This window comes from Uloborus diversus, chromosome 5 (genome assembly GCF_026930045.1).
Source record: "Uloborus diversus isolate 005 chromosome 5, Udiv.v.3.1, whole genome shotgun sequence".
Taxonomy (NCBI): Eukaryota; Metazoa; Arthropoda; class Arachnida; order Araneae; family Uloboridae; genus Uloborus; species Uloborus diversus.
Window position 1 is genome coordinate 153,651,897 of NC_072735.1, and position 22,983 is coordinate 153,674,879.

At 32.7% G+C, this 22,983-nt stretch overlaps 1 protein-coding gene across 1 annotated transcript in view; it reads left to right on the forward strand.

Moving 5' to 3' along the window:
• Positions 1–5,425: 5,425 nt before the first annotated feature.
• Positions 5,426–22,983, forward strand: part of LOC129223418 (coiled-coil domain-containing protein AGAP005037-like) — a 60,549-nt gene continuing 42,991 nt past the window's right edge. The window contains 4 exon segments of the mRNA XM_054858016.1: positions 5,426–5,574; positions 8,102–8,249; positions 10,390–10,558; positions 22,316–22,459. Of these exon segments, the coding sequence (XP_054713991.1) occupies positions 5,441–5,574; positions 8,102–8,249; positions 10,390–10,558; positions 22,316–22,459 (595 nt within the window). The 5' untranslated portion in view covers positions 5,426–5,440.

The window sequence follows — 22,983 nt, forward strand, 5'->3', positions numbered from 1 at the left end:
CTTTTATCAATCACGGCAACGAATTTTTATCGACGACGTTTAGATTCTCTAGGAAAAATTCTTTGCGCTTTGTGTTCCGAAAAACTTGTGCTTCTAGAATGGAATCATGATAAAATATGGTGTTTCTCGGATTTCATTTGAAAGGAAAAATAGTTAACATCATTTGTACCGATTTTACTCCAGTTTTGTTTTGATGTGGAAACTTTGTAGCTTCTTAAAATTGGATGATGTGAATTGTTTATAATATTTTCATTCTTCTTGAGTAACTTGTTTTTATTTTAAGCATGTATAAACGTAGGAAATAAATGAATACCTATGTGCAGAGAAGTAGAAGAAAAAAAAAAGAAAAACTAAAATAGTTTGAACTTTGAGATCTAAGTTCAAATTATGTTTATCGCAATCACGAGTTGCGATAGGACCCTACTAGTTGGGTTTCTTGTTTCTACTAATGGTTTTTATCGCAACTATAATTTGAATTTAAAACGTCTAAATTCAAATGAATGCCAGTGGCTGGATGTTGGATACCGTTTTCGCGTAAAGAAGATTATGCTGAAAAAACTTGTCTTTTAAAAGAAAAGATAACTATTGTATTCGTTTATTTCTCTTTCCTGTGTTGAAAATTTTGAAAAAAATATTTTTTAGAATATTCTGTTATTGTTTTATTCAAATAAGGAATTTGATTGTATCAAAAATAATTATAACCTTTGAAAATGTTCATAAAAATGCAACCTTTCTCGCTAATTGCGTAACTTTAACAAAAAAACTATCAATGCTTCAAAAGGGGAATTTTATAGAATTATTTTGTTTGATAATGCCCGAACTTAAATTACTTTTTGAAAAAAACGCAGAAGAAAGAAAAAAAAAAGTTTGTGCCCGCTTCTATTATGAATAATCTTTCCTATGTATGTTGCTTGATAAAATTGTTTGTGCTAATGTAAATACTAAGTAAAATATTAGACTGACAGCAGCTTTCCCCGAAATATTTACTGTAATGATAAATATGTGCATGGTATACGAACAGCGATAGCATTTCATGTAACGTTTTAGAAAAGATCGCAGATATTTATTGAGCAATCACGATTGCTTATTGCTTTCATTGACTGTTTTTGGCGTCCTATCATTTTATCTCCCCACCCTCTGCAGCATCACCGTCGACCGGTTCCTCACGATGCTGCTCCTATAGCGAAAGCCGTCTCCAGGTTGCATCCATGTGCTACACACACACGCATACATACACAACTACACACACACACTCACACACACATACACACACACATACATGCACACACATACACACAACTACCCACACATTCATGCCTGCACACAGACACAAACTCATACTTACACACACACATACACACAAATACCCACACATTCATGCCTGCACACAGACACAAACATATACATACACACACATACACATACCTCCTACACACAAACACACATCCCCACACACACAAACACACTTACCCCCCCCCCCTCACACACACACACACACACACACACACACACACACACACACACACTCGTGATTGCGAAAAACATAATTTGAATTCAAGATCTCAAAATTCAAATTAATTTTTCTTTTTAATTATTTTTTTCTTTTTTGTTGATTTATTAATTTTATTTCTTTATACACTTCTTCGACATCGGTTGAACAACAGATATGTTAAAATTGTACTGTAGCTCAAATAAAACAATGATCAACAAGGGTTTTATTTTTTTCTGCTTTTTTGCTTAAAATATGTTGCTCAGTATGACCAGAGTTAGTCAGACACGTCGAAATTTCTTCCTTCACGCAAAAATTCTTCTTTCACGCCTTACTCTATTTAAGGATGAAAAAATAAGTTATGTACTACTTCATTAAAACTAAAAAAAATTCAAAATTTGTTGACAAAGCGCGTACGTTTTTATTTATTCATAAAGCTTCTTATCTAGATATGAAACTAAAATATTTCCGTATTTTTTGAATTCATAGAAACAGTATGAAAGGCTCTACTAGCCCATCACCATTCTGCATTATCATCAGTTTTTACAGAACCATTATCCTATCTCTTTTAGAGAAACACGTGTCTTGCATTTTATTCCGGAGTAAAAAAATAAGACATTCTCTCCGGATAAAATACGATTGCCTGATAAAGAAGACACTTCTTCACTGCTCTTTGTAAGATACTAAGAGACTATTTCGGAGACAGTCGATTCTTCAGCGGACGTATTGTTCGAAGCACTGCTGTTCACGTAATGTACTTGCTTCATTTGACATGTGTCGGGTGATATATAATATGTTTCTGTGAAAGGATCAAAATTGGAGAATGTCCACATTCACCGGAAATATTCGGTCTTTTGCCGAAGTATTGGTTATGGGAATGTTTACATTCATCGGTGAATGTTGGCATTTTCCCGGTTTTGATCCTTTATAGTAGTTGCCTTGTGAAAATTAGGTTGGCAATTTGGGGTGCGCTGATTCGTTTTTCCAACTGTACCGTAATTTGGTGTGAAAGACTTCCACAGTACACACATGTCATAAGGATAAGTTTATAGGATAGGTAACCATTCACGGCACAACAACACATCCACGCACAAAATGGACAAAGACAGCGAAGGACATCTATATCCAAGCCGGGATTCGAACCCAGAACCTCCCTATCCTCAGCCAGACTTGTCTGACTAATTGACAAGGCGGCCGATGCCCTTCATCGTAACATGAGTATTTAAAAAAATGTTCACATAATATTTTAATTAAATGAGTTATGGTTAAATAAACGAATGAAATCATGTATATGAAATGCTATTTCCCATATTGAATGTGTCGAACTTGCATTCGTCTTTGTTGGTTTTTAAACCACTTCATATTTTGCATTTAGTTCTTTCTCTGATTAAATCCTAATTAATAGTTTACCGCTCAAAAATGCTTTAATTTTAATTAAATAATCATTTTTAAATTTGTATCACTGAAACTGATTGAACAAAACTTGCATGCTCTGTTTAAGAAATGTGGGACTGTAAAATTCGTTTTATTGATTTTAAAATCACTTAATAGTTTACTTTTTTTTTGCTAACGAGTAGCTAATTAAACCCTATTGCTTCAACCTATTAGGGAAAGTTTCCATTCTATGGTTGAAACTTACGAATAGAAATAACAAACTGGTGTGGCGTTATTCGTAACGGTTGCATAACGAAAATAATGCTGCAATTCTACCCTTAGAAAATAATGATTAAGGATGAATAATCTTTTCTGACTTATTTCCATAATTCATTAGCTTATAATAATTGCCTAGCCGTTGTTGTTCGGTATGCAAAATAGCCTCCCCCTTTGACATTTCAGCACACAAATATTCATTGCTTGCTTCCTAGCCATCCGTTTGATCCTGCCCTATAATCACTGGTATCCTAACAAATTTATTCCTCTGGTGTGGGCTGATTTCTAATGGAAATTTGAGTAAATTAATGAAAAATACAGCTCTTGGGCAAAATTCAATTCGAAATATAATTTAAATCAAATGCTTTGATAATGAAATACAGAAAGATTTGATTTTCCTAATGAATTTTGTGTTTGGATGTTAGTTGATGCACTATACTTTTAATGAAATAGCATTAATTTTTAAAGTAGGCTTTCAAGCAGTTTTTTCATTATATATACATGTAATATTTGCTGCAACAAAATATAAATAAATAATCTTCAGTAAATCTTCTTTGAAAATATTATACGAGTGCGACGGTATTAGTTTTTCTTAAATGAACACCTATATCGAACCTGATGTGAATTTTTAATTACCTTTCAGCTATTCACACGTGGTTATAATGAATCACTTTTTCGAAGCCTATCTGAAATAAACCGAGTTTTTTTTTTTTCCCAATATGAAATGTAGGAGAAAGTCAAGTTATCTTCTAAAAGAAAAGCATTAAAAGAAAAATACTTTTTAGTAAGGCTATGAAACTTTTTGGTGCATATTGTTGCAGATTATATAATTAGACCTGTTCTTTCAGCACTGAATTTGTGTTTTATGAAGCCCAGTCATGTAGAGTGAAAGAAAAAGTATTTTTTAATGCATTTAATTTATGTTTTATTTCAAAATAGTTGTAGGACCTATAAAGAAACTTGCTTATTCTTTGAACAAATGGCGTATGGGGAAAGGTACTAATTTATTCATAGAGAAAATGGTATACATATTTGTTTATTTCTGCATATGGCACTTATTTATGAAAGAAATGGTGTTACTTGTTTATTCGTGGATAAAGTACTCGTTTATTCACCGGAATAAAGTAGTTTTGCAATACATTTCATTTTTAATTTTTCGAAACTAAAAAAGTAGTTGAGGAAATTCCATTTTAATAGATTTACGAATTGAAGAATCCAATAAAATTTCCTGCAAAGATTCCAAATGTGTTAGATCTTTCTTTTCATTGCATGTACTTTATGAAGAATATGGACTCGACTGTTAAAAAAATGCAATTAAATTTTGAATCTGTCCAAAAATAATATTTGAATTATATTTTTCTGCTCAGTAACGAGCATATTTTATGAAATACGTCCGTTACTAAGCAAAAACAAAGTTTTTGAATATTGTTTGGAAATCTAAAAAATTTAATTGCGTTTTTTTAGCAAAAGAGTCGATGTTCTTCATAAAGTACATGCAATGTAACAAAAATGTAACATATTTGGAGTCTTTACGGGGTATTTTGTGCAGAAACGATACGTCTGTTACTGTGGAATTACCTAGTACATTTAATAAAACAAGGACCAACTATATTCGAAGAATAGGGTGTTTTGTGCAAAAACTTAACATCTGTTATTGTGGAATAACATAGTACATGGAATAAAACAAGGATCTAACATATTTTGGAGTCTTTATGAGTGTTTTGAGCAAAAATAACACATTTGTAACAGTGTTCTGTGCGTAAATGCACTATGAATATCCTAGTACATGAAACAAAACAGGGATAAAACATATTTGGGATCTTAAAGGGTGTTTTGTGCAAAAATGATGCATCTGTTACTGTGGAATACCCAGTATAGTCTGTAAAGGAGCTTATTTATTCCTGGATAAAATATTGTGAACGAGGATTGCGGAGTCGGACTAATTTTGTGGTAAAAAAGTCTGAGTTGGGGAGAGTCGAAGGTATTTAAAATTCTAAGAGTCGGAGGCGGCCATTTTCCATTAAAGTCTACAACTCTGCTAGTGCTTGCGGAATCGCGGAGTCGTACTGAGTTTACAGTAAAGGAGTCGGAGTCGAATGCTCTAAAATTCCTAGAGTCGGAGCCGGAGTCTGATGTTTTCCCTCCTACCCCGCCAGCTGTGGTGTGAAAGCTTAACTTGCACCTACTTGTAGGCTGATTGAATATCATCTATATTTGCCTTTTTTTCTCCTTCCAGGTCTCGTGTTTCTGCAGTACCAGAGCGAGACCAAGAGGGCGCTATTACCGAATGAAATCACGTCGATGGACACTGTGAGGGCTCTCTTCGTACGTTCATTTCCCAAGCAATTGACCATGGAGTATCTCGACTCTCCACACATCCGAGTCTACATCCACGACCCTGCCAAAGATATGTTCTACGAGCTCGAAGATCTCAGGTAATGACTACAAATCGTAAGCTTATTTCGACTGATGAAGTTATAGTCTGCCGTGGAATGGTCAAGAGTAAAAGGCAATATCTGCATTTTTTTTTTGCACTTTTTTTTTTTTTTGCACTTTTTTCATCTATTGTACTTAGCTTTATTGTGCAAGCTTGCATATTACGTTTCCGCCAAAAATAAAGCACTAAAAAAGTCTTAATTCCAAAATTTCCATTTTGTTAGTATGAAATCCAAAACGCGTTTCTTCAAATACCTCAAAAACTCCTTTCTGCAGATATTACGCTTTACCTTCCCACGGCAATAAGTGGTTTTGATTAGCTGAGCTATGACTTTGACATTTTTTATCTCTTTTGGGGGAAATAATTAAGGGTAATTGCCAATGGTTTGAGATTGGTTTTGTAGTAGTTTTACAAAAGTGTTCCCACTCAAATCCGTGCTGGTAATACGTCCCTTTTTCACCGAACTCCCAAAAAAGAAGTAAACATTGTCAAGGTCATAGCTCAACTGATCAGAGCCATTCTATACTTGGTTGCCAAATCTTCGAGCCGTGAAGTTTTTTGGAAAGGGGTTCTAAAATTATAAGTAAATTTGCGTCGCTATTAACATCAATGAAATTTTACTACAGAATTACGGATGGAAAGGATTGAACACAAAAAAAACCCCCATTGAATATGAGAGTTTACTACGGAATTACGGATGGAAAGGATTGAACACAAAAAACCCATTGAATATGGCTGTTTTTTTTTTTTTTTTAATTCCATGATAGCAGTAATTATTCATTTCCTTTTGTTCGAAAATCTGCCATGGTTGGAAAATTTTCGTTCTGGAAACTTGGTAAAGATTCCTGAAGCTCAGAAATTATAGTTGTTGACTGCAAAAAATGAGGACAAGATGACTCTTAAACGTTGAATCATGAATTTGATTGAAGGATGTATAATCATTACAGTATTTTTTTTCTAGAAAATTAATTTTGTTCATGCCTATATGATGGCATTATTTATTTTACCATACATTTTATTTTTCTCTTCCTAAATGTCATCTTACACCAGAGTTTGGTACTGGAAATCTATTTTGCTCTGAAATGACTTGTTAAATTTAGCAATTGGGTAAAACGCAGCATTAATAGAATCTTAAGGGTTATTTTTCGAAGTTTTGTGTACTTTCAAATAGATATACAAAAAAAAAACATAAATGTTACTTTATATGATACGGATATAATAATAAATGTATCGTAACTACGATTGTACGGATAGAGCCGTACTGTTTGATTGAACGTATTTAAGCAAAATGTAAATGAAGTCTAAAACTTTAAAGCTCAAGAGCGCAGCAAGCTTCATAACACTTCATCTGTTTTGGGGTCCTTTTATCAGATCGTGTCAAGTTTAGAAAATGGTGGTTTTAACGGCATTTCCCTTTTCACCTCGGGCAATCTTTGCTGATGAACTTCCAAGCACCCCTATGTTGAGCACCATGGTAGAACACCCCCCCCCCCCTCCCCCATTTTTCGGCTCTCATACTCTACATTATGGAGAAGCGATATTACCTCATAAATTTCGTATACTTAAAGTACTTTAAAATAATAAACATCTTTAAAAAAATCTCTTCGTTGCAAAATTCGTCATGGCCAGTGGTCAGAAGTAGCGCGCTGCAAATAGCGACGCTACTGTAGTAGCTACATTTTTTAGTATTTTGTAGTGTAGCACACTACTTTAAAAAGTTGAGTAGCGAGTAGTTCGAGACAAAAAAAAAGTAGTAGTTTGTAGCGATTTCTAGAAACTACTTTTAAATTAAGTTTAAAAAAAAGAAAACATTTATGGGTAGCGTAAGAAAGGGAGTGGTGTACAGATCCAGACTCCTAGCTTGAAGTTCAAAATTAATTAATTCGATCCTAAAAAATATAAGTTCCTGTAAAATTTAATCCAATGTTTTTCTCCTCAGCTTAAAAAATGTCTTCCTCATCTAATCAATTTTATGCATATGTGTGCCAATGTAAGATTTAAATCAAACTATGACTGCTTCTATTTACATTTTTCAAATATCGGAATTGTAAAAATTTGAATCTTTCAACTTTTTAATCCTTTCTTACGGCGAATATTCGTAAAATTGTTTTTAAAAAGAAAAGAAAGAAAGAAATGATAGTAATATTCCATGTCCAAATGAGCTAATTTTATTAATTTGAGCAACTTTTCGTTTAATCCTCAAACAGTGTGTGTGTATACTTTTTATTTACTTACCTTTTTATTTATTTATTTTTTTAAAGTAGTGAAATATAGCGAATACTTTTTTAAAGTAATTTGTAGTCTCTATTTTAAAAAAAAGTAGTTGTAGCTGTAGTTAACTACATTTGTTACAAAGTAGTCGTAGTTCACTACAAAAACATTTAGTTTTTCCAACCACTGGTCATGACCATTCTTGGCGTAAAGTCAGCTTAAAATTATTTATTTGAAAAAAAAAATGTTGAATATGTAAGATAAATTCATTTTAGGTAAAAACATTATGATTAACTCGTGTCTTTGAATTACAGAGACATTCGTGATCGATCTGTCTTGAGAATCTACGAACAAGACGTCAATGGTGGCGGTGTTTATAGCACTTACGATCAAGATCTCAGTTATTTCTCTGAACCCGAATTCGATTCCGAGTATCAGCATCAGCACATTCACAGAAGCAAGGTAATTATCCCTTTTTGTCTTAGTTTTATTTTATTGCGGCTTTTTTTTTCTCTCTGAGCTGTAAGCTGATGACCAAAATTAATAAAGTTTTCCTAATTTTTCACCTGTTAATTTTTCAATGAAATTCAAATAAAGGTAAAAGTAAACGAGATTAGGAAAGCAGTGCTCTGCTCTTTTTTCACCGTAACTTATTAGTGTTTAGGACCTGCGCATTTATGTTTGAGTTAGCTGTAGGTGTTTTCTTTTTCTTTCTTTTTTTTTCTTTTTTTTTTGAATTGTTATTCTAATATAAATTATTTGCAATGCTATGTACGGATAGACCAGTTACGCCATCCAGCGGCAACAGTTTCGTTTTAGTTATGGACTCATCAGTCTGGAATAGACAATAACCGAGCTTAAGGCAGATGCCGCCTCACTGAAGCTGAAAGTGCCAACAAACTGATAGCTAAATTAAATTTAGCACATTATGTAGTTCTGTCGTAGCACTGGATTAAGGGCGGTAACTTAATGCTTAATAAATTATTTGTTTGATTATAATTAATTATAACAAGAAAAACGTTTTACTTATCGTGAAGATTCAGTTTTATGAGAAATGCCATAGAAATAATAAGTAAATGCTTATATTATATCTTAAAAATATTGAAGTACAATAAGGCTTTTTTCGCACGTGATATATTAACATGTATGCTCTTATATGCATTTAAATATTTCATTTTCATGTATTTTGCATTGTTTTAAATGTTTTGCTTGTATTTTTTGTTTATTAATAGCTTCTGAAATAAATCCTTTAAAATAAATCATGCGTAGATGAAAATTACGACGCACACAAACAAGTTACAGTTGCAGTTATTGTAACTTTTAAAAAATAAAAAGGTTATCCCGTAAAAATAATCAAATGTCCTTCAAAGTCAATGGGAATTAATCATATTTGAGTTTCTAGTCTACAAATTCAGTACAGGAATAGCATATTAGTTACAACCTTTATAATAAGTCAAAAACCTTTCATGAATTTAAACCCTATTCAAGTTATTCAAGTTCGTAGCAGTTTATTGAAAAATAAAGCTTCAACAAACCGTCCATGATTTTTATCATGTTCCTAAATAAAATCAACTTAATTATAAAATATTTCGAGTTTCATAGAACAAGAATACAGATTGACAACCTCTTTTTGTGAGTTAAAAAAAAAATTCACACTGAAAATGAAAAGAATATTTAGATCAACTATATTCGAAACTCTTGGAGTAAAGATAATTTCTCCATAAACTGAACATATACCGTTTTTTAACAATTCGATTTAATGTTCTAAAATTCCTCGAAAATACGCTCACGGCCAGTGTCTTCAGAAGTCATAGTCGGACCTTGGCCACAACGTATTCTGGTCACAACCCTTGCAATGATGTTGAATAAAAATTACTTTTTCAACGACCACGGTTTTTATAATTATAAATGCTTAAATCCTTAGCAAACATAATCTGCAATCATGAATAATGCTGATCTAAAGTAACTGTTATACAGCAGAACCCCGATTTAACGATTGTTAAGGGACTGGGAAAAGTTAGCGTTAAATCAAGGATATCGTTAAATCGAAGAGCATAGACATTTAATGAAGTCAAATATAGACCAGTGAAATGTTTCATTTAATTGAGGATATCGTTAAATCGGGTGTCGTTAAATCGAAGTCGTACTGTATGCAGTTTTATTTCACTTTTATCAATTGCCTTTGAGTGGTTGTCTAATTTAGACAGACGAAGTAGTTTCGAATGAAATTAGTTGGTAAGCCCACTATCGTTTACATGTCTCTGCTGTCATTCCGAGACCGTGACAGCACTTAGAATTTCCTTGAACTTCGCATTCAAAGCCATTAAAAACGTCTCCTCTCAGAAAAACTCGACCAAAAACAAAAATAGAACACTCGGCTCTGTTTTGGTGATCCCCATAACCCACTCCAACAACATTCGAAAGAGTTCCCTTCTCCATCACCACCCCGTTGCTCTCATCAAATGGAAGTAAACACTCGCCAGACGGTGCTTTAACGAATTATAAAAAGAACTTCGCCATGAATCTAACCAGCAAAACTCCACATTTCCGGAATGTCCTATTTGTTCCTCCTGACTCAGTGAACGTTCTATTTCGGATACAGGCTTCCAAAGCTCCTCTGCCGCCTGCCATAGGGTATTACGGGACTCTGCCGACGCAGTATCTACCTGCTAATCGAACACAGACGCTGCCACACAGTGCTTCGATGAGAACCTATTCCCCTAGCCATGCAGCCGACAGAGGAAAATCACAGACCTTACCCCCAGGAGGAGGTATGTTCCTCCAATTACTTGGAACTATTTTTAGTGAAAAATTGTTTGGTAATGTATCGCGTTCGGTTTAATCAATAATGGCTTCTGTGTGCGGTATACTGGAGGACCATTGCCAACTAGATGCCGAAGGTATGTGAAATTTTTTATTCTTCTTATGCTCACGCATTCTATAGGTTCTTGCAGCACTTTAAAAAAAAAAAAAAAGGACTTGATTTTTAAGTATGTTTTATGATTAATTTTTCATTTATAATGCTTTCTTTTAACTTTGGATAATGATGTAAAGAATGTGTGTGTATGAATGTGATGTAAAGCAAGTGTATATAAGATTATACTGATTCTTAAAAAAGTATCATTGGGAAATTGTGACAAAATCAAATAATTTTGCTCATAACCTCTGACAACTTCTCAAATATCCTCTTCCTCTTCGATAATTTGTATTTAGATTTATTATTAAACTAAGTATGGGGAAGATGTACTTTAAATCGAAGGTTGGCTGGAACTTTTCGAGTGTCTTTAACGATGCTAATTGATCCCCTTTTCGTGTGAAAGTTCGTTTTTAGTTTAAAATCTCTATAAATCCATTTTTTCTAAATTTAGTCCTTTTTAATTTAATATTTTAGGTTCGTTTTGAATTTTCCATGGTATCTGTTTTATATATCTTCATTTTTTTTCTTTAGTTTTTAAATATGAGTGTGTTATTCACACCCCTAAACGATAATATGAATTTTGAGTCAAATGGGTGCAGGACAGCTGAAGTTCGAAACTATTGATTCAGCGTAGTTTCTTGCTCTGGGCAAAAGATATTTTAATTAAAAAATAACTCTTCAGCCGATTAATCGGTAACATGTTGACAATTACCAATTAATCAGTGTATCCCCTATTTTAACCTTCAATATTAAGATAAAGGTCCCTTTTCCACCCCATTTTTTAGAATTTAGGTCCCTTTTCTCGCTTGATACTAACTAAAAATCTCTTGATAATCCTGTTAGTTAGTTTTTAACTTTCTGATTATTTCAACAGTTGTTATAGTCAATCTATTTTCAATAAGAACTTTTTTTTTGAATTTGGTATTTGAATGAAACTTGCTATAAAATAACTTTTAACAAGATAAGTAATTTAAATATATGTCATGTAAAAATATATCAGTTTTAGAGGTACAACAAACAAAGCTTCAAATGCTGCAATTTTTCAGCGAATCTGGTTAAATTTATTAAACTATGTGTTAAAAAACATTTTTAATGAAAGGAATTTAAACTTTGTTCAAATTTTTGACTGAAAAAAAGCAGTTTGATGCAGAATGAAGAATCATAAATATTGTCGTTCTGCCAGTGTAGTAAAGAACTCAGCAGCATTTTTTTTTTATTTTATTTATTTATTTTTTTTAATTTATTTATTTTATTTATTTATTTTTATTTTATTTTATTTTTTTTTTTTGAACTGAACAAATTAAATTGATATAAAATTTCCATCTGAGACTTATTTTACAAACAAATGAATTTTATTTACAATGAGAAAGTTTGGTTGACAATGTAATTGTACGTTGATCTTTTTCCAATTGTTAATTACCAGCTAGATCTGAGAGTTTTAGTCTGAGTGACAAATCTGAGTGACATTTAGATCTGAGACTCAACACTGTTAAAATAAAACTTAATGTCCTTGTTCCTATTCGTATGCAAAAATAAAATTTACTGGAAAAAAACTCTGACGTAAATCAGTGTAAAAATAGCTCGATGTGTTTGCGTCGTTAATTTTTTGAAGAGCATTTATAATCAATATTTCACGATGCTCCCCGAAATCATCAGTAAATCAATAAGTTACACTCGGTCGAAATTTTATTTTCAGCTCAAATTGTCTCATCGGATGACCTATTTCACTTATCTGGATCAACAGCAGTTCAAGTTATAAATTAAAGTTCAGTATTAAAGTGTGAATTGTTTTCACTTGGGATTTCGATGTCAATGTGTTCAAAAGACGTTATATAAAGCAAAAAACGGATGTTTTTCATCCGTTTCTCTCTTTGCGTTACATAGTCAACTGAAACAAAAAATGATATAACAAAATACGCTCATTTTTTTTAAACTAGTAAAAAACCTTTAATTTTGAAGTTTTTAGTTCAAATTCTCCCTTAAACTCAATCACGCGATCTATTACACTTATCTGCATCAACAGCTGTTTCAAGTTCTAAATTTAAGTTCATTATAAAATTGTGATTAGTTCTCACTTGGAATTTCGATGTGCATGTGTTCTTGAGACGTGATAAAAAGCAAAAAAACGGATGTTTTTCATCTGTTGAGGATAAGACTTTCGAAATTCACTTGGCTGAGGCACCTGTAATTTGCAAGGCCAAGCAACTGTGACGCGTACGGAAGCTCATATTTTGGCACCCATTCATGAAATTTTACTTTAAACATTCGTCATAGGCGTTAATTTGAATTAATGGATCAAGATTTATTATTTGCTACTCCGTTGGTGTTACATAGTCAAATGAAAAGAAAAACGATATTACAAAATACATTTGCTTTTTTTTTTGTTTAGGAAAACTTTTTAATTTTAATGTTTTTAGTTCAACTTCACTCTTAAACTTAATCCATGCGACCAGTTCCACTTATTTGAATCAACAGCTGTTCCAAGTACGAAATTTAAGTTCAGTATCAAATTGTGGTTAATTCTAACTTGGAATTTCGACGTGTACATGTTCATGAGGTACTATAAAAAGCGATAAACGGATATTTTTCATGTCTTCGGAATAAGACTTTCAAAACTCCCTTGGCTGAGACACCTATAATTTGCAAGGCCAAGCAACTGTGACGAGTGCGAAGCTCGTATTTTGGCTCCCATTCATGAAATTTTTGTGCCAGCGTTTGTCATAGACTTTAATTTAAATTAATGGATCAAGGTTTAGTATTTTCTTCTTCGTTGGCTTTGCATCATCAAATGAAGATATTGTTGACATAAAAAAAAATATGGATTTTTCTTTTTTACTTTTCAACTTTTATTGTCGCAATAATACCGTATTAATTTCATTAATTAAACTATTTAATCTGATAACTTGCATCTTATGCAAAGTATTAATTATTGATTTTGAGTCTCGATTTAGGTATTTTTCACCTAAGCAACTTCTCTTTTTATGTTAACCAGTATTTACTTTTATGTAATTAGATTCAAAATTTTTACTGAATAATATATATATATATATGTGTGTGTGTGTGTGTGTATGTATGTATGCATGTATGTATGTATAAAATGCTCCGATAGAGGAGGGAAGAAAACATGTAAATTGAAGTTAACAAAAACATAATGTGTAAGACTAAGGAAGTTTTTACTGTTTTGTGTGAACTAATTTTGGAAATATTTGCACAAAATTAGCGATTTGAATCAAATTTCAGCAATCTTTGGTCTCAGGTGTTAATGATAAAGTCTAGTATTTAGCCTTTAATGACTTTAATTATTTAGAAATTTAAAAAATATACATACGTACTAGTTTTTCAGCCCTTTTTTACTTCCTTTTACAAAAAAGGAAGTATTGTATTCGCGAAAAAATTTTCACTCAAAAATCGCCCTTAATTTCCATTTTGCTCACCCCCAAATGAATGTTGAGTTTTTTTTTCGATTCGACCACATGCGGAAAAGTGCCTAAGAATGTATAGACACGCGAAATATCCATTTTGACCATCACCGAGGTAATTACAACGACTTTTCTCGTGACGTCTGTATGTATGTGTGTATGTGCGTATGTGCGTATGTATCTCGCATAACTCAAAAATGGTATGTCCTAGAAAGTTGAAATTTGGTACATAGACTCGTAGTGGGGTCTAGTTGTGCACCTCCCCTTTTGGTTGCTTTCGGATGTTCCTAAGGGGGTCTTTTGCACCTTTTTGGGGGGAAATCATTGTTAATTTCGATGTAAACTCAAGTGGCGTTATAATTTGTCGGACACTTGGCGATATATCGCCAGTCTTTTGGTCGCCAAGTTTTGTCGCCAACTTGGCGACAAATTTGGCGTTTTTTTTTTTTTTTTTGGTTTCAATTTGGCCATTGTTGGTGATATTTAGAGAATAAATATTGAATCACATTAAAATAGCGAATAACGGGGAAATGACATTAAATTGGAGTAAAAGGAAGTCATGTGATGCACACATCAGCTCGTTATATTCAATCAACGGATTTTTTTTTTACTGTGAATGTCCCAAATCTAGTAAATGTCGACATTAGTCAGTGAATATTAACATCCGAATACCAAAGACATCGGTGGAAGACTGAATATTTCCGGTGAATCACCTATTAAAGGTAATATTCTCAGATTCTGGTCTTTCAAGATAACATATATATTTTTTCCTCCTTTGGAAAATGGTACTCTCTAATCTCATTTTTTATGTTCTGATTTTTTGAGAAAACTTTTCTGAATTTTTGTCTAGAGAGGTTGTCAGCTATGTTTTGCGATTAAAAGATCAGCCAAAAATTTTCCTTGCGTAACACTGCCATGAGTCTGATGTTTGAGTAAAGAGCAATGGGAAAATTTTATGTCTTAGTTTAAAGTTTAAAGTAATCTACTGGTGTTTGTTTCATATTCATTTCCATAGAATTATACTAAAAAGGAATTTAACTCTCACTACGATTGCGAAAACCGCGATCCATTTTCGATTTTCGAAATCGTCATATGTTGCGTTCGACAAACCTCACCGGTCGACCGGTAAGTAACCGGTTACAAACCGCAGCGTTCCATCATCTATCGGTTTCCTCACCGGTTACCATTTTAAGCTGTTGATTGGTTGATTGGAGTACGTGATCATTAGTTGCCACGTGATTAACTAACTGGTCGCTCTCGGTCGTGCTCGTCGAACGTAAGCTTAGAAAGTGTTTGTTGTTTGTCGTCCACGCCAAAGCTCTATGAATGAATGCCAGATATGAATGAAACGCTATTAAATAAATGATGTCAGCTTAAACTTTATACTATAGTCACTCTCCTCTTCGAAGAGAAGCATTTTACTTATTTGAAAGGAAAACAAAGGTTATTTGTGAAAGAGTTTTTCTAAAATTATTTAAAGTTATTGAATTGCAATATGTTTTTTAAAATGTGCCTATATCAGCTTGTTCGTTTGATTTCTGTTGCAGTAGTTTTGCTCGCTATGGAATTGTGTGAAGCTTTAATCGAATTATTTACACCCAAAAGCTCACCCCTTTTACGTATTCATAACGGCAATGCTTAAATTGGGTAAAATATTAGTGAGAACGCTTCCTGAATTAAAAATATATTTTCTCTTGATTTGAATGTTTTATATCCAAGTCATCGTTGTAAGACTGTTTAAACAGTTAACGTGCTTTGCAATTTTATTGATTTTTGGTTCATTGTCATTTGCAGCCGTGGTTTAGCATTTAGCCGGTTAAGCTCGGTTACCTTACGCTGATATCAACATTGATGAAATGTTTCTGATTCAAATAATATGTGATGAATAAAAACATTTAAGTTTAACATTATTTTTGAATGTTATTATAGTGTATGACTAATGAGAGATATTATACTAGCTGATCCGTGCACGCTCGACGGAAGAAAATCAAAAACCCTTTTTCTTTCGCTGATAGAGATGCAAAAATCTGTAAAATAATGTCTTACTTTTGAACTGTGATGAAGTATTAAGCAGTGTTGGGTTTTTGCCGGGAAAAACTGGTTTTTTACCAGGACATGGGAAAAAACTAGGTTTTACTGGTTAAAACCGGTGTAAAAAACCTAAGAAATACTATTAGTCCTTGTTCATTTGCCGGCTGGCAGTGATTTATAACTTTTTACTAATAAACCTCTACATATCTTTTCTATAGTTTATCTTTTTATCTTCTATACTTATAATAAAATAAGATGTTTGTGTGTGTGTGTGGCGCGCTTCCCGGGAAAACGGTAAGGCCTAGAAAGATGAAATTTGGTATACAGGTGTTGTTTTTGCCGAAGATGTGCACCTCGGGCTTCGATTTTTGATATTTTAATTAGAAAAAAGTTATGTAATGTTTTATGTGTTTTTTTGCACTTTTTACCTCACAAACCCCGAACCAATCGCACCACTCAAATATTTTTTGTACTATAGTGTAGGAAATTTAATTTTAAATATGATGAATGAAAAAAAATTTGAAGACAGAGCAATTTTTGTATTTTTTACGAATTTTTGAAAAAACCTTTAATTTGCAGCTTTTTATGGGTTTTATTTTTTTCTAATATCATCCTGCGAGAAGTATCAAAGCCTCATTTCTAAAATTTAAGTTGGTAATAGTAAAAACATTTCGCCCTCTTCAGAAGAAAAAAGTTCTTAAAAATAAGCAATAGTTTTTTTTTTTACAATTTTTTTAATGCTGAACACATCATGTCTTTCCATGCATCGGTCGAAAACGGTTCATCATTCCTTTATGCATCTGACGTCACTACTTGGATTTCGATTCGATATTTACGACGGAATCTTAATCGCAAACAATGTTATTCTTTTTTTTTTACTATATAGCTTACTTCTACATTTTATGACGTGATGACCACGTGTTTTTCCTGCAGTGCTTGCTTTTTTCTTTCCTTTTTTTGTTTTGTTTAGGGATTGCATTTTTTTCTTTTACAATCCCCCCCCCCAAGCTGGACGTTTTGCTGTATCTATATTACGTTACATTTCACAGTTGTGCGCATTTAATTCATTAAAAGCGAGGAGATTTTTTTTTTCTTTGTCAAACGATACTTTTTGCACACTACGGGGAATTTTGTAACTTTTTTTTTTTGCTCTACTTAAATAAAAAAGCGGTTTTTTGAGTAATCTTTGCTTTTATTAGGAAGTAGGCGGAGATGTTAAAATAAATAGAGATGGATAAGAAAATTTAAAGATGGATCGTAAAGGTAGATAGCCGCCGAAGGCGCCAATCTTGGCGTAAAAATGGCACAAAAAAAAGATAGAGATGGATTGATTAATAATGCTGCCAAATTTATTTAAAAGCCGCCGAAGGCGGCAAACTTGAATTAAAAAGGTAAATGACAAGGTAAATGAGCCGTAGGTGGCTGCTTGCACAGAAAGGCGAATGACGTAAGAAGGCGAACCAGCTGGTCGGCTAGTATATATATATATATATATATATATATATAATTTTATATTAGCAATCAACCATTGGAATACTGGACAAGTAATAATATGGAAGCTATTTAATGAGCTTCAGATGTAGAAAAACTTTTTAAAATAAAGGGGAAAACAGGGGTACAAGTTTTGTGCTAATCGAAAACTTAAACGGATAATTCCATTAAATTTTCAAAGTTCGTCAGAAGCGATTAATTTAATGTTGAAGCAATTAATTTTGAAAGTAGGTAACTAAATGTAAAAGAAATAGAAGGTTTCACTAATGTCTGAAAAAAATTTATTCGAGAGAGGACATAAATGCTTCTAATTAAATCAAATTTTGAAAGTTTTATAACATTTAAATCAAATCTCCACATTCCCCAAAAGTCATGAAAAAAATATTCATTCGTTGAGTTTTCCTCGAAACTGTGTTAAAAAAACTGAGTTGTAGTTACCTATTTGTAGCGTCCCCCTCCCCCTTCTCCCATATGTATTTTGGGAGTGAAAAGTGTGGAATACTCCCTTGAAAATTTTTCTTTTCGTCGAAAGTAAATTTCTTAAACATCTTATTTTGTTATGAAAAATATATAATTTGATAGCTTGAAACAATTTTCAATATTTTTATTATCAGTAATTACAAAAAGATTTTTAAATATCAGTCTTCGTCGGCTTGATAATTAATAATTAGGAAAGGAATTATATAATTAATTCCTTTTGTGTGCTGAGTTCTCAAAATAATGTATCGTTCAGAAAAAGAATTAAATTTCAAACAATGTTCATCCCATTGCATTTAAGAGTGCGCATCAGTTCCATTTTAAAGAATCTTCCTTTACATTTGGAACAATTGTGAATGTTCTTTCGAGTTGTGTGTTCACTTATTATATCCTTCCTGTAAGTCATTGTTGCGATGAAACACTTCAGATAATGGAAAGAATACACCTACTTTTCAAGTCAAATGTAATGAATTTAACGAATTGTGCTATTTTTATAATGACGTTTTTGATTGTATTACGGGAACAAGAGACATTTGTAACTCTTCTTCGGTCCAAATTTTACCTCTTGAATGAACATGAGATTTATTTGCTTCATTGATAAAATGTTTTAAGTGATAAAAATATTCAAAACTCTCCAAATTATTATAGAAGTGTTTAACAATAGACACTTTAACACACCCCAGGGACCCCCGAACCTTCCAATTAAAGCCGGATGCAAGCTACCATTTTAGGGAGGGGAGTCAGGCTGAAGAACGACCCCCCTCACCCCCCTTTCCTTCGCTTTTGGTACGAAAAGTTTCTGAAACTGCTTCTGCGTCAATAAAAAGCAACAAATTGGCCAGGAATAAGGCACTTGATAGGGCATAAGCGTTATAAATTAAATCATAAGCATTAAAATAAGTAGCTTTTCAACTATTTACTTTTAAAAATAATCAATGAATTGATATAAGACTATTGAAATCGTTTACATTTTATGCATAAAGTGTTTGAACACAATGGGACAGATTCTATTGCCGGTGATTTAGGAGGTTGGGGGGCATAACCCCCATGACCCTCCCCTTGTATTCACCCTTGTACTGGAAACTCATTTTTAATGTTCTAATAAATAGTTAGATTTGCATTTTGGACATACTGATCACTTGAAAAATTTGTACCACACATTGTAGAAAGTTCACTTTAAATGGATACATTAGTCATAACTGACCTCTAAGGAACTGTCCATAAATGATGTCACATTTTTGTTCAACAAATTTGCACTCCTTCCCCCTGCATCACAAAGTGTGACACTTCACCTTACCCCTCCCCTTGTCACATGTCACGCTGTTTTCCATAATCGTATTGTTGTACACCCCCTTGTCACAAACTGTCACAATTTCACAAACCTCTCTTCATCCCTAAAAGCGTGACGTCATTTGTGCACCACCCCTAGTGAAAACGGATGTTTTGTGATACTAAAGCTCTTTCATGCGTATTTCATCAGACTTATTTAATGTGAAAATATAAGTGAGAATTTAAAATGAGTCGGTTTTACAGAATTATACGTACAGCAGCGTATAACGTTATGTCATATGTGTTTAGTTAGATTTCTTCAAACTTAGTAAGCACACTTTTCACATATATGTTGTGCATTATTGGTATTTTATATAAACAGCGCTAAGATGATCGCCCAGAAAATATTTCAAAATGGCTTATTTTTTGCAAAATAAAAAGTCAATCAATGACTCGGCCAAAAGGAAGAAGTAGTTACAAATGCCATTAATTATGTCTCAATTTGCGAGATTCGTCGTAGATTATTGCTGGATCACAGTATAAAAGAAGCAGTTTGTAATCAAACCCATAAATTACTTTTTAAAGTTTTTATAGCATATTTGTCCAAAGTTAATCTTACGTATCTTGGTTTTAAAAACAAGTTTTAGAAATTAAAATTGATAAACCTTTGGAAATTTATGCTAAAAAAATCTGAGCTTGTTCCAATAAATTACCTTGTCAACAGTTTTTGTATTAAATAAAAACGGCTGCTTTTGGTATCACTAATGACGACATCGTCTGTTTATTTATCTTGTCTTGTTTGCAAGGCAAGTGCGCGATAGGAAAAACAACTTTTACAGAAATATTTAGTGACTGCTATTAATAACAAGTGCCGATCTATAAAATCTTGCTCTGCGTAGTGAAGTTGTGGTTCGGCCATTTATTATGTTTCGATAAAAGTTCAAGAATAAAAGAAAGGATTTGTAGATTCTTTCATATCATCCGTTTATCAGAATTTAAATTACCTTAGACTTGAATCAAAAGAATGTCTTGCAATTTAACTTCATCTCTTTTTTAGAAAACTTTTAGATTCAAAAATTTTCCCTGCCCTGTTTGGCTTTCCATCATTATGAAAGAAAGAACACTGCTTAGAAATGATATATATATTTTTTTCATTCTATATCTTTTGCATGTTAATTAGTAAATTCTTCAAAAACTTTTTTTTTCTGGAATAATGAACATGGTCAGAGTTATTGAGCCAATGCAGTTACATATATGCAGAGATAACTGTTGTGCAAATTACCGCAAAAATTGCGCCGTTCGTAATAAAATTGCAGTAGGGCAAAATCATCTTTTACAATATTGAATTTTTAAGTTATGTTCTACAGGCTTTTTACGGAGAAAGAGAAGTAAAAACACTTTTTTTTTTGTAAAAACAGTATTTTTAAGCAAAATTTACCTTTTAATATTTTTATTAAACCGATTGCTTGGTTATTCTTTGATTCAAATATTTTTCATAAAAATGAAGAACTGGCTTTCTAAGCTGCTTTAAGTACCCCTCTTATAGTAATACTAGAGCGACAGTAAGAAATGCTACCTCACTCTTTCTGACACGTGCCATGTTTTTTTTTTTTTTTTTTTTTTTTTAATAATACATATTGTAACTTAATCCCACCATTAAACAGAAAATAAATGCTGAATGTCGTTGATAAATTTTAAAGCAGGCGTTAGTACAAATACTTGTATTTGAAGTCAACAAACCTGATGAAAGAGATTGAATTAAAAATGTTACATTGCTGAGAATCTACTGTCTTTCTTATAAGACATTTAAATAGATCCAAAACACTTTCTGTCATTTTGCGTTGCATGAATTCTGATCTATTTTGTATCATTAACATTTTAAGCTCATTTCATTTTTGAAAATATTCAACATCATTCACATCATGATTTCAAAAAAGAGTTTGTTTGCTGATAAACAGTTCCTGACATTTATATTTGTGCACCCTTGAAAAACCCATTATATCCAAACATGTATTTCGAACGTGAAGCACTTAAATAATATCGCTATTTCTACTAAACTGAATTACAAACCTTGGGTATTAAATTCAATTGCGTGTATGTTGCCTTATGTTTTTAATTCAGTTGAGTGCGCACCTTAAAAATCCATTTCATTTCCAAATCTTTCTAACATGAATTATTTTCAATTAAATGATATTACTGTTTCTACTAAACTGAATTTAAAACCTTGTGTTTTCAATGTCACCCTATTTACTTTGAAGCCATATTTATTCTGTTATAAAATGATTCATGTTATATTTGAAACAATAAGAAGCAAGGGGATGATGTAAATGGACTTTTTTTTTAATTTTGAATAAAACGCATGCTTTGCTCAAACTGCTCGTAGACTTTCGTTGGAAAATTTTTCTAACAAATGCTGTAATAGCAGCAGCTTCCGGGATTACTAGTAACATCCCTTCTCCTAAAACAGATTCGAGTTTCTCCTACCATTTGTACTAGTACTAGTTATTTCAAAATTTTTATTTTCGACTGTTATACCCCTTTGCTTCTAGTCATGGGCGCCCATATGCAAAGCTGAAAGGGGGGCTCAAATGTTTTTCCCGTGGTTTAGCTAGATATTTTCAACGTGGAAACCGATTTCAGGGCAGATTAGAGTCATTAAAGTTTGACATTTTTAATTACTTATTCATTGATGGCTGAAAAAAAAATGTTTGTGTCCCTTGCCCCCCTATATGAGCGCCCTTTTTTCTAGCTGCTTCATTTGTTCGTTTTGCGTTACATTTAGTTTTTAACACTACTGTATATTCATCATGAATTGCTTCTTGTTAACTTTGTCGATCACATTTTATCAAAGGATTTTGAATGTGTAAACTAAAAAAAAAAACATAATGGAGTTGCTTCATTAACAGTTTTGTCTCTTTTTACAGGTGGAACACAGCCTCCCCCAAAGCCTCAGCGCTCTTTCCAACAGACGCTGACACCGTTGGGCAAGACTGTTCGTTCAACTCCTCCACCCACTGGGCCTCCTCCTTCGATTCCTTCACCCAGATCTGGTCAACCGCGACCTCTGGGTAAGAAATAGATTTTTGAGTTGTTAATTAAGAAAAACGTTACCACTGTTTGGAAGATTAATTAAAATTGAATGTAGAAGCAAACTTATGTAAGAGGGCAACGTAATTTGATGTGTTCTTTTGTAATTTCGAAAAATGGACTTAAGTGAAGTTAGTACCGACGTTCTTGCTTCCCAGGCAACAATGTGCCTGTTAAGTCTTTTCAGGTATCCCATACAATTGGATTTGGCATAATACTTAATGCTAAGTCATCTTATCTGTATTTTATGAAATTACGATTCGTTACAATTTTACCTTTGATTTCAGAAAATCGAAATTTGTCTATAATTTGAATGTGTTGCCACAAGATGTTTTATTCTTTTTTAGTGAGAATTGTGGATGTAACGCTCATTTGGGTGAACAGCCATATTTTCGTGTTAGGAACTGCGCAAGTATTGTTGACGATATCGTTCTATCTTAAAGTAAAAAGATTAAAAAAAATTCTGTCTGGAGACCAAATTGATTTTTCAGTAGAGGAAAAAAAG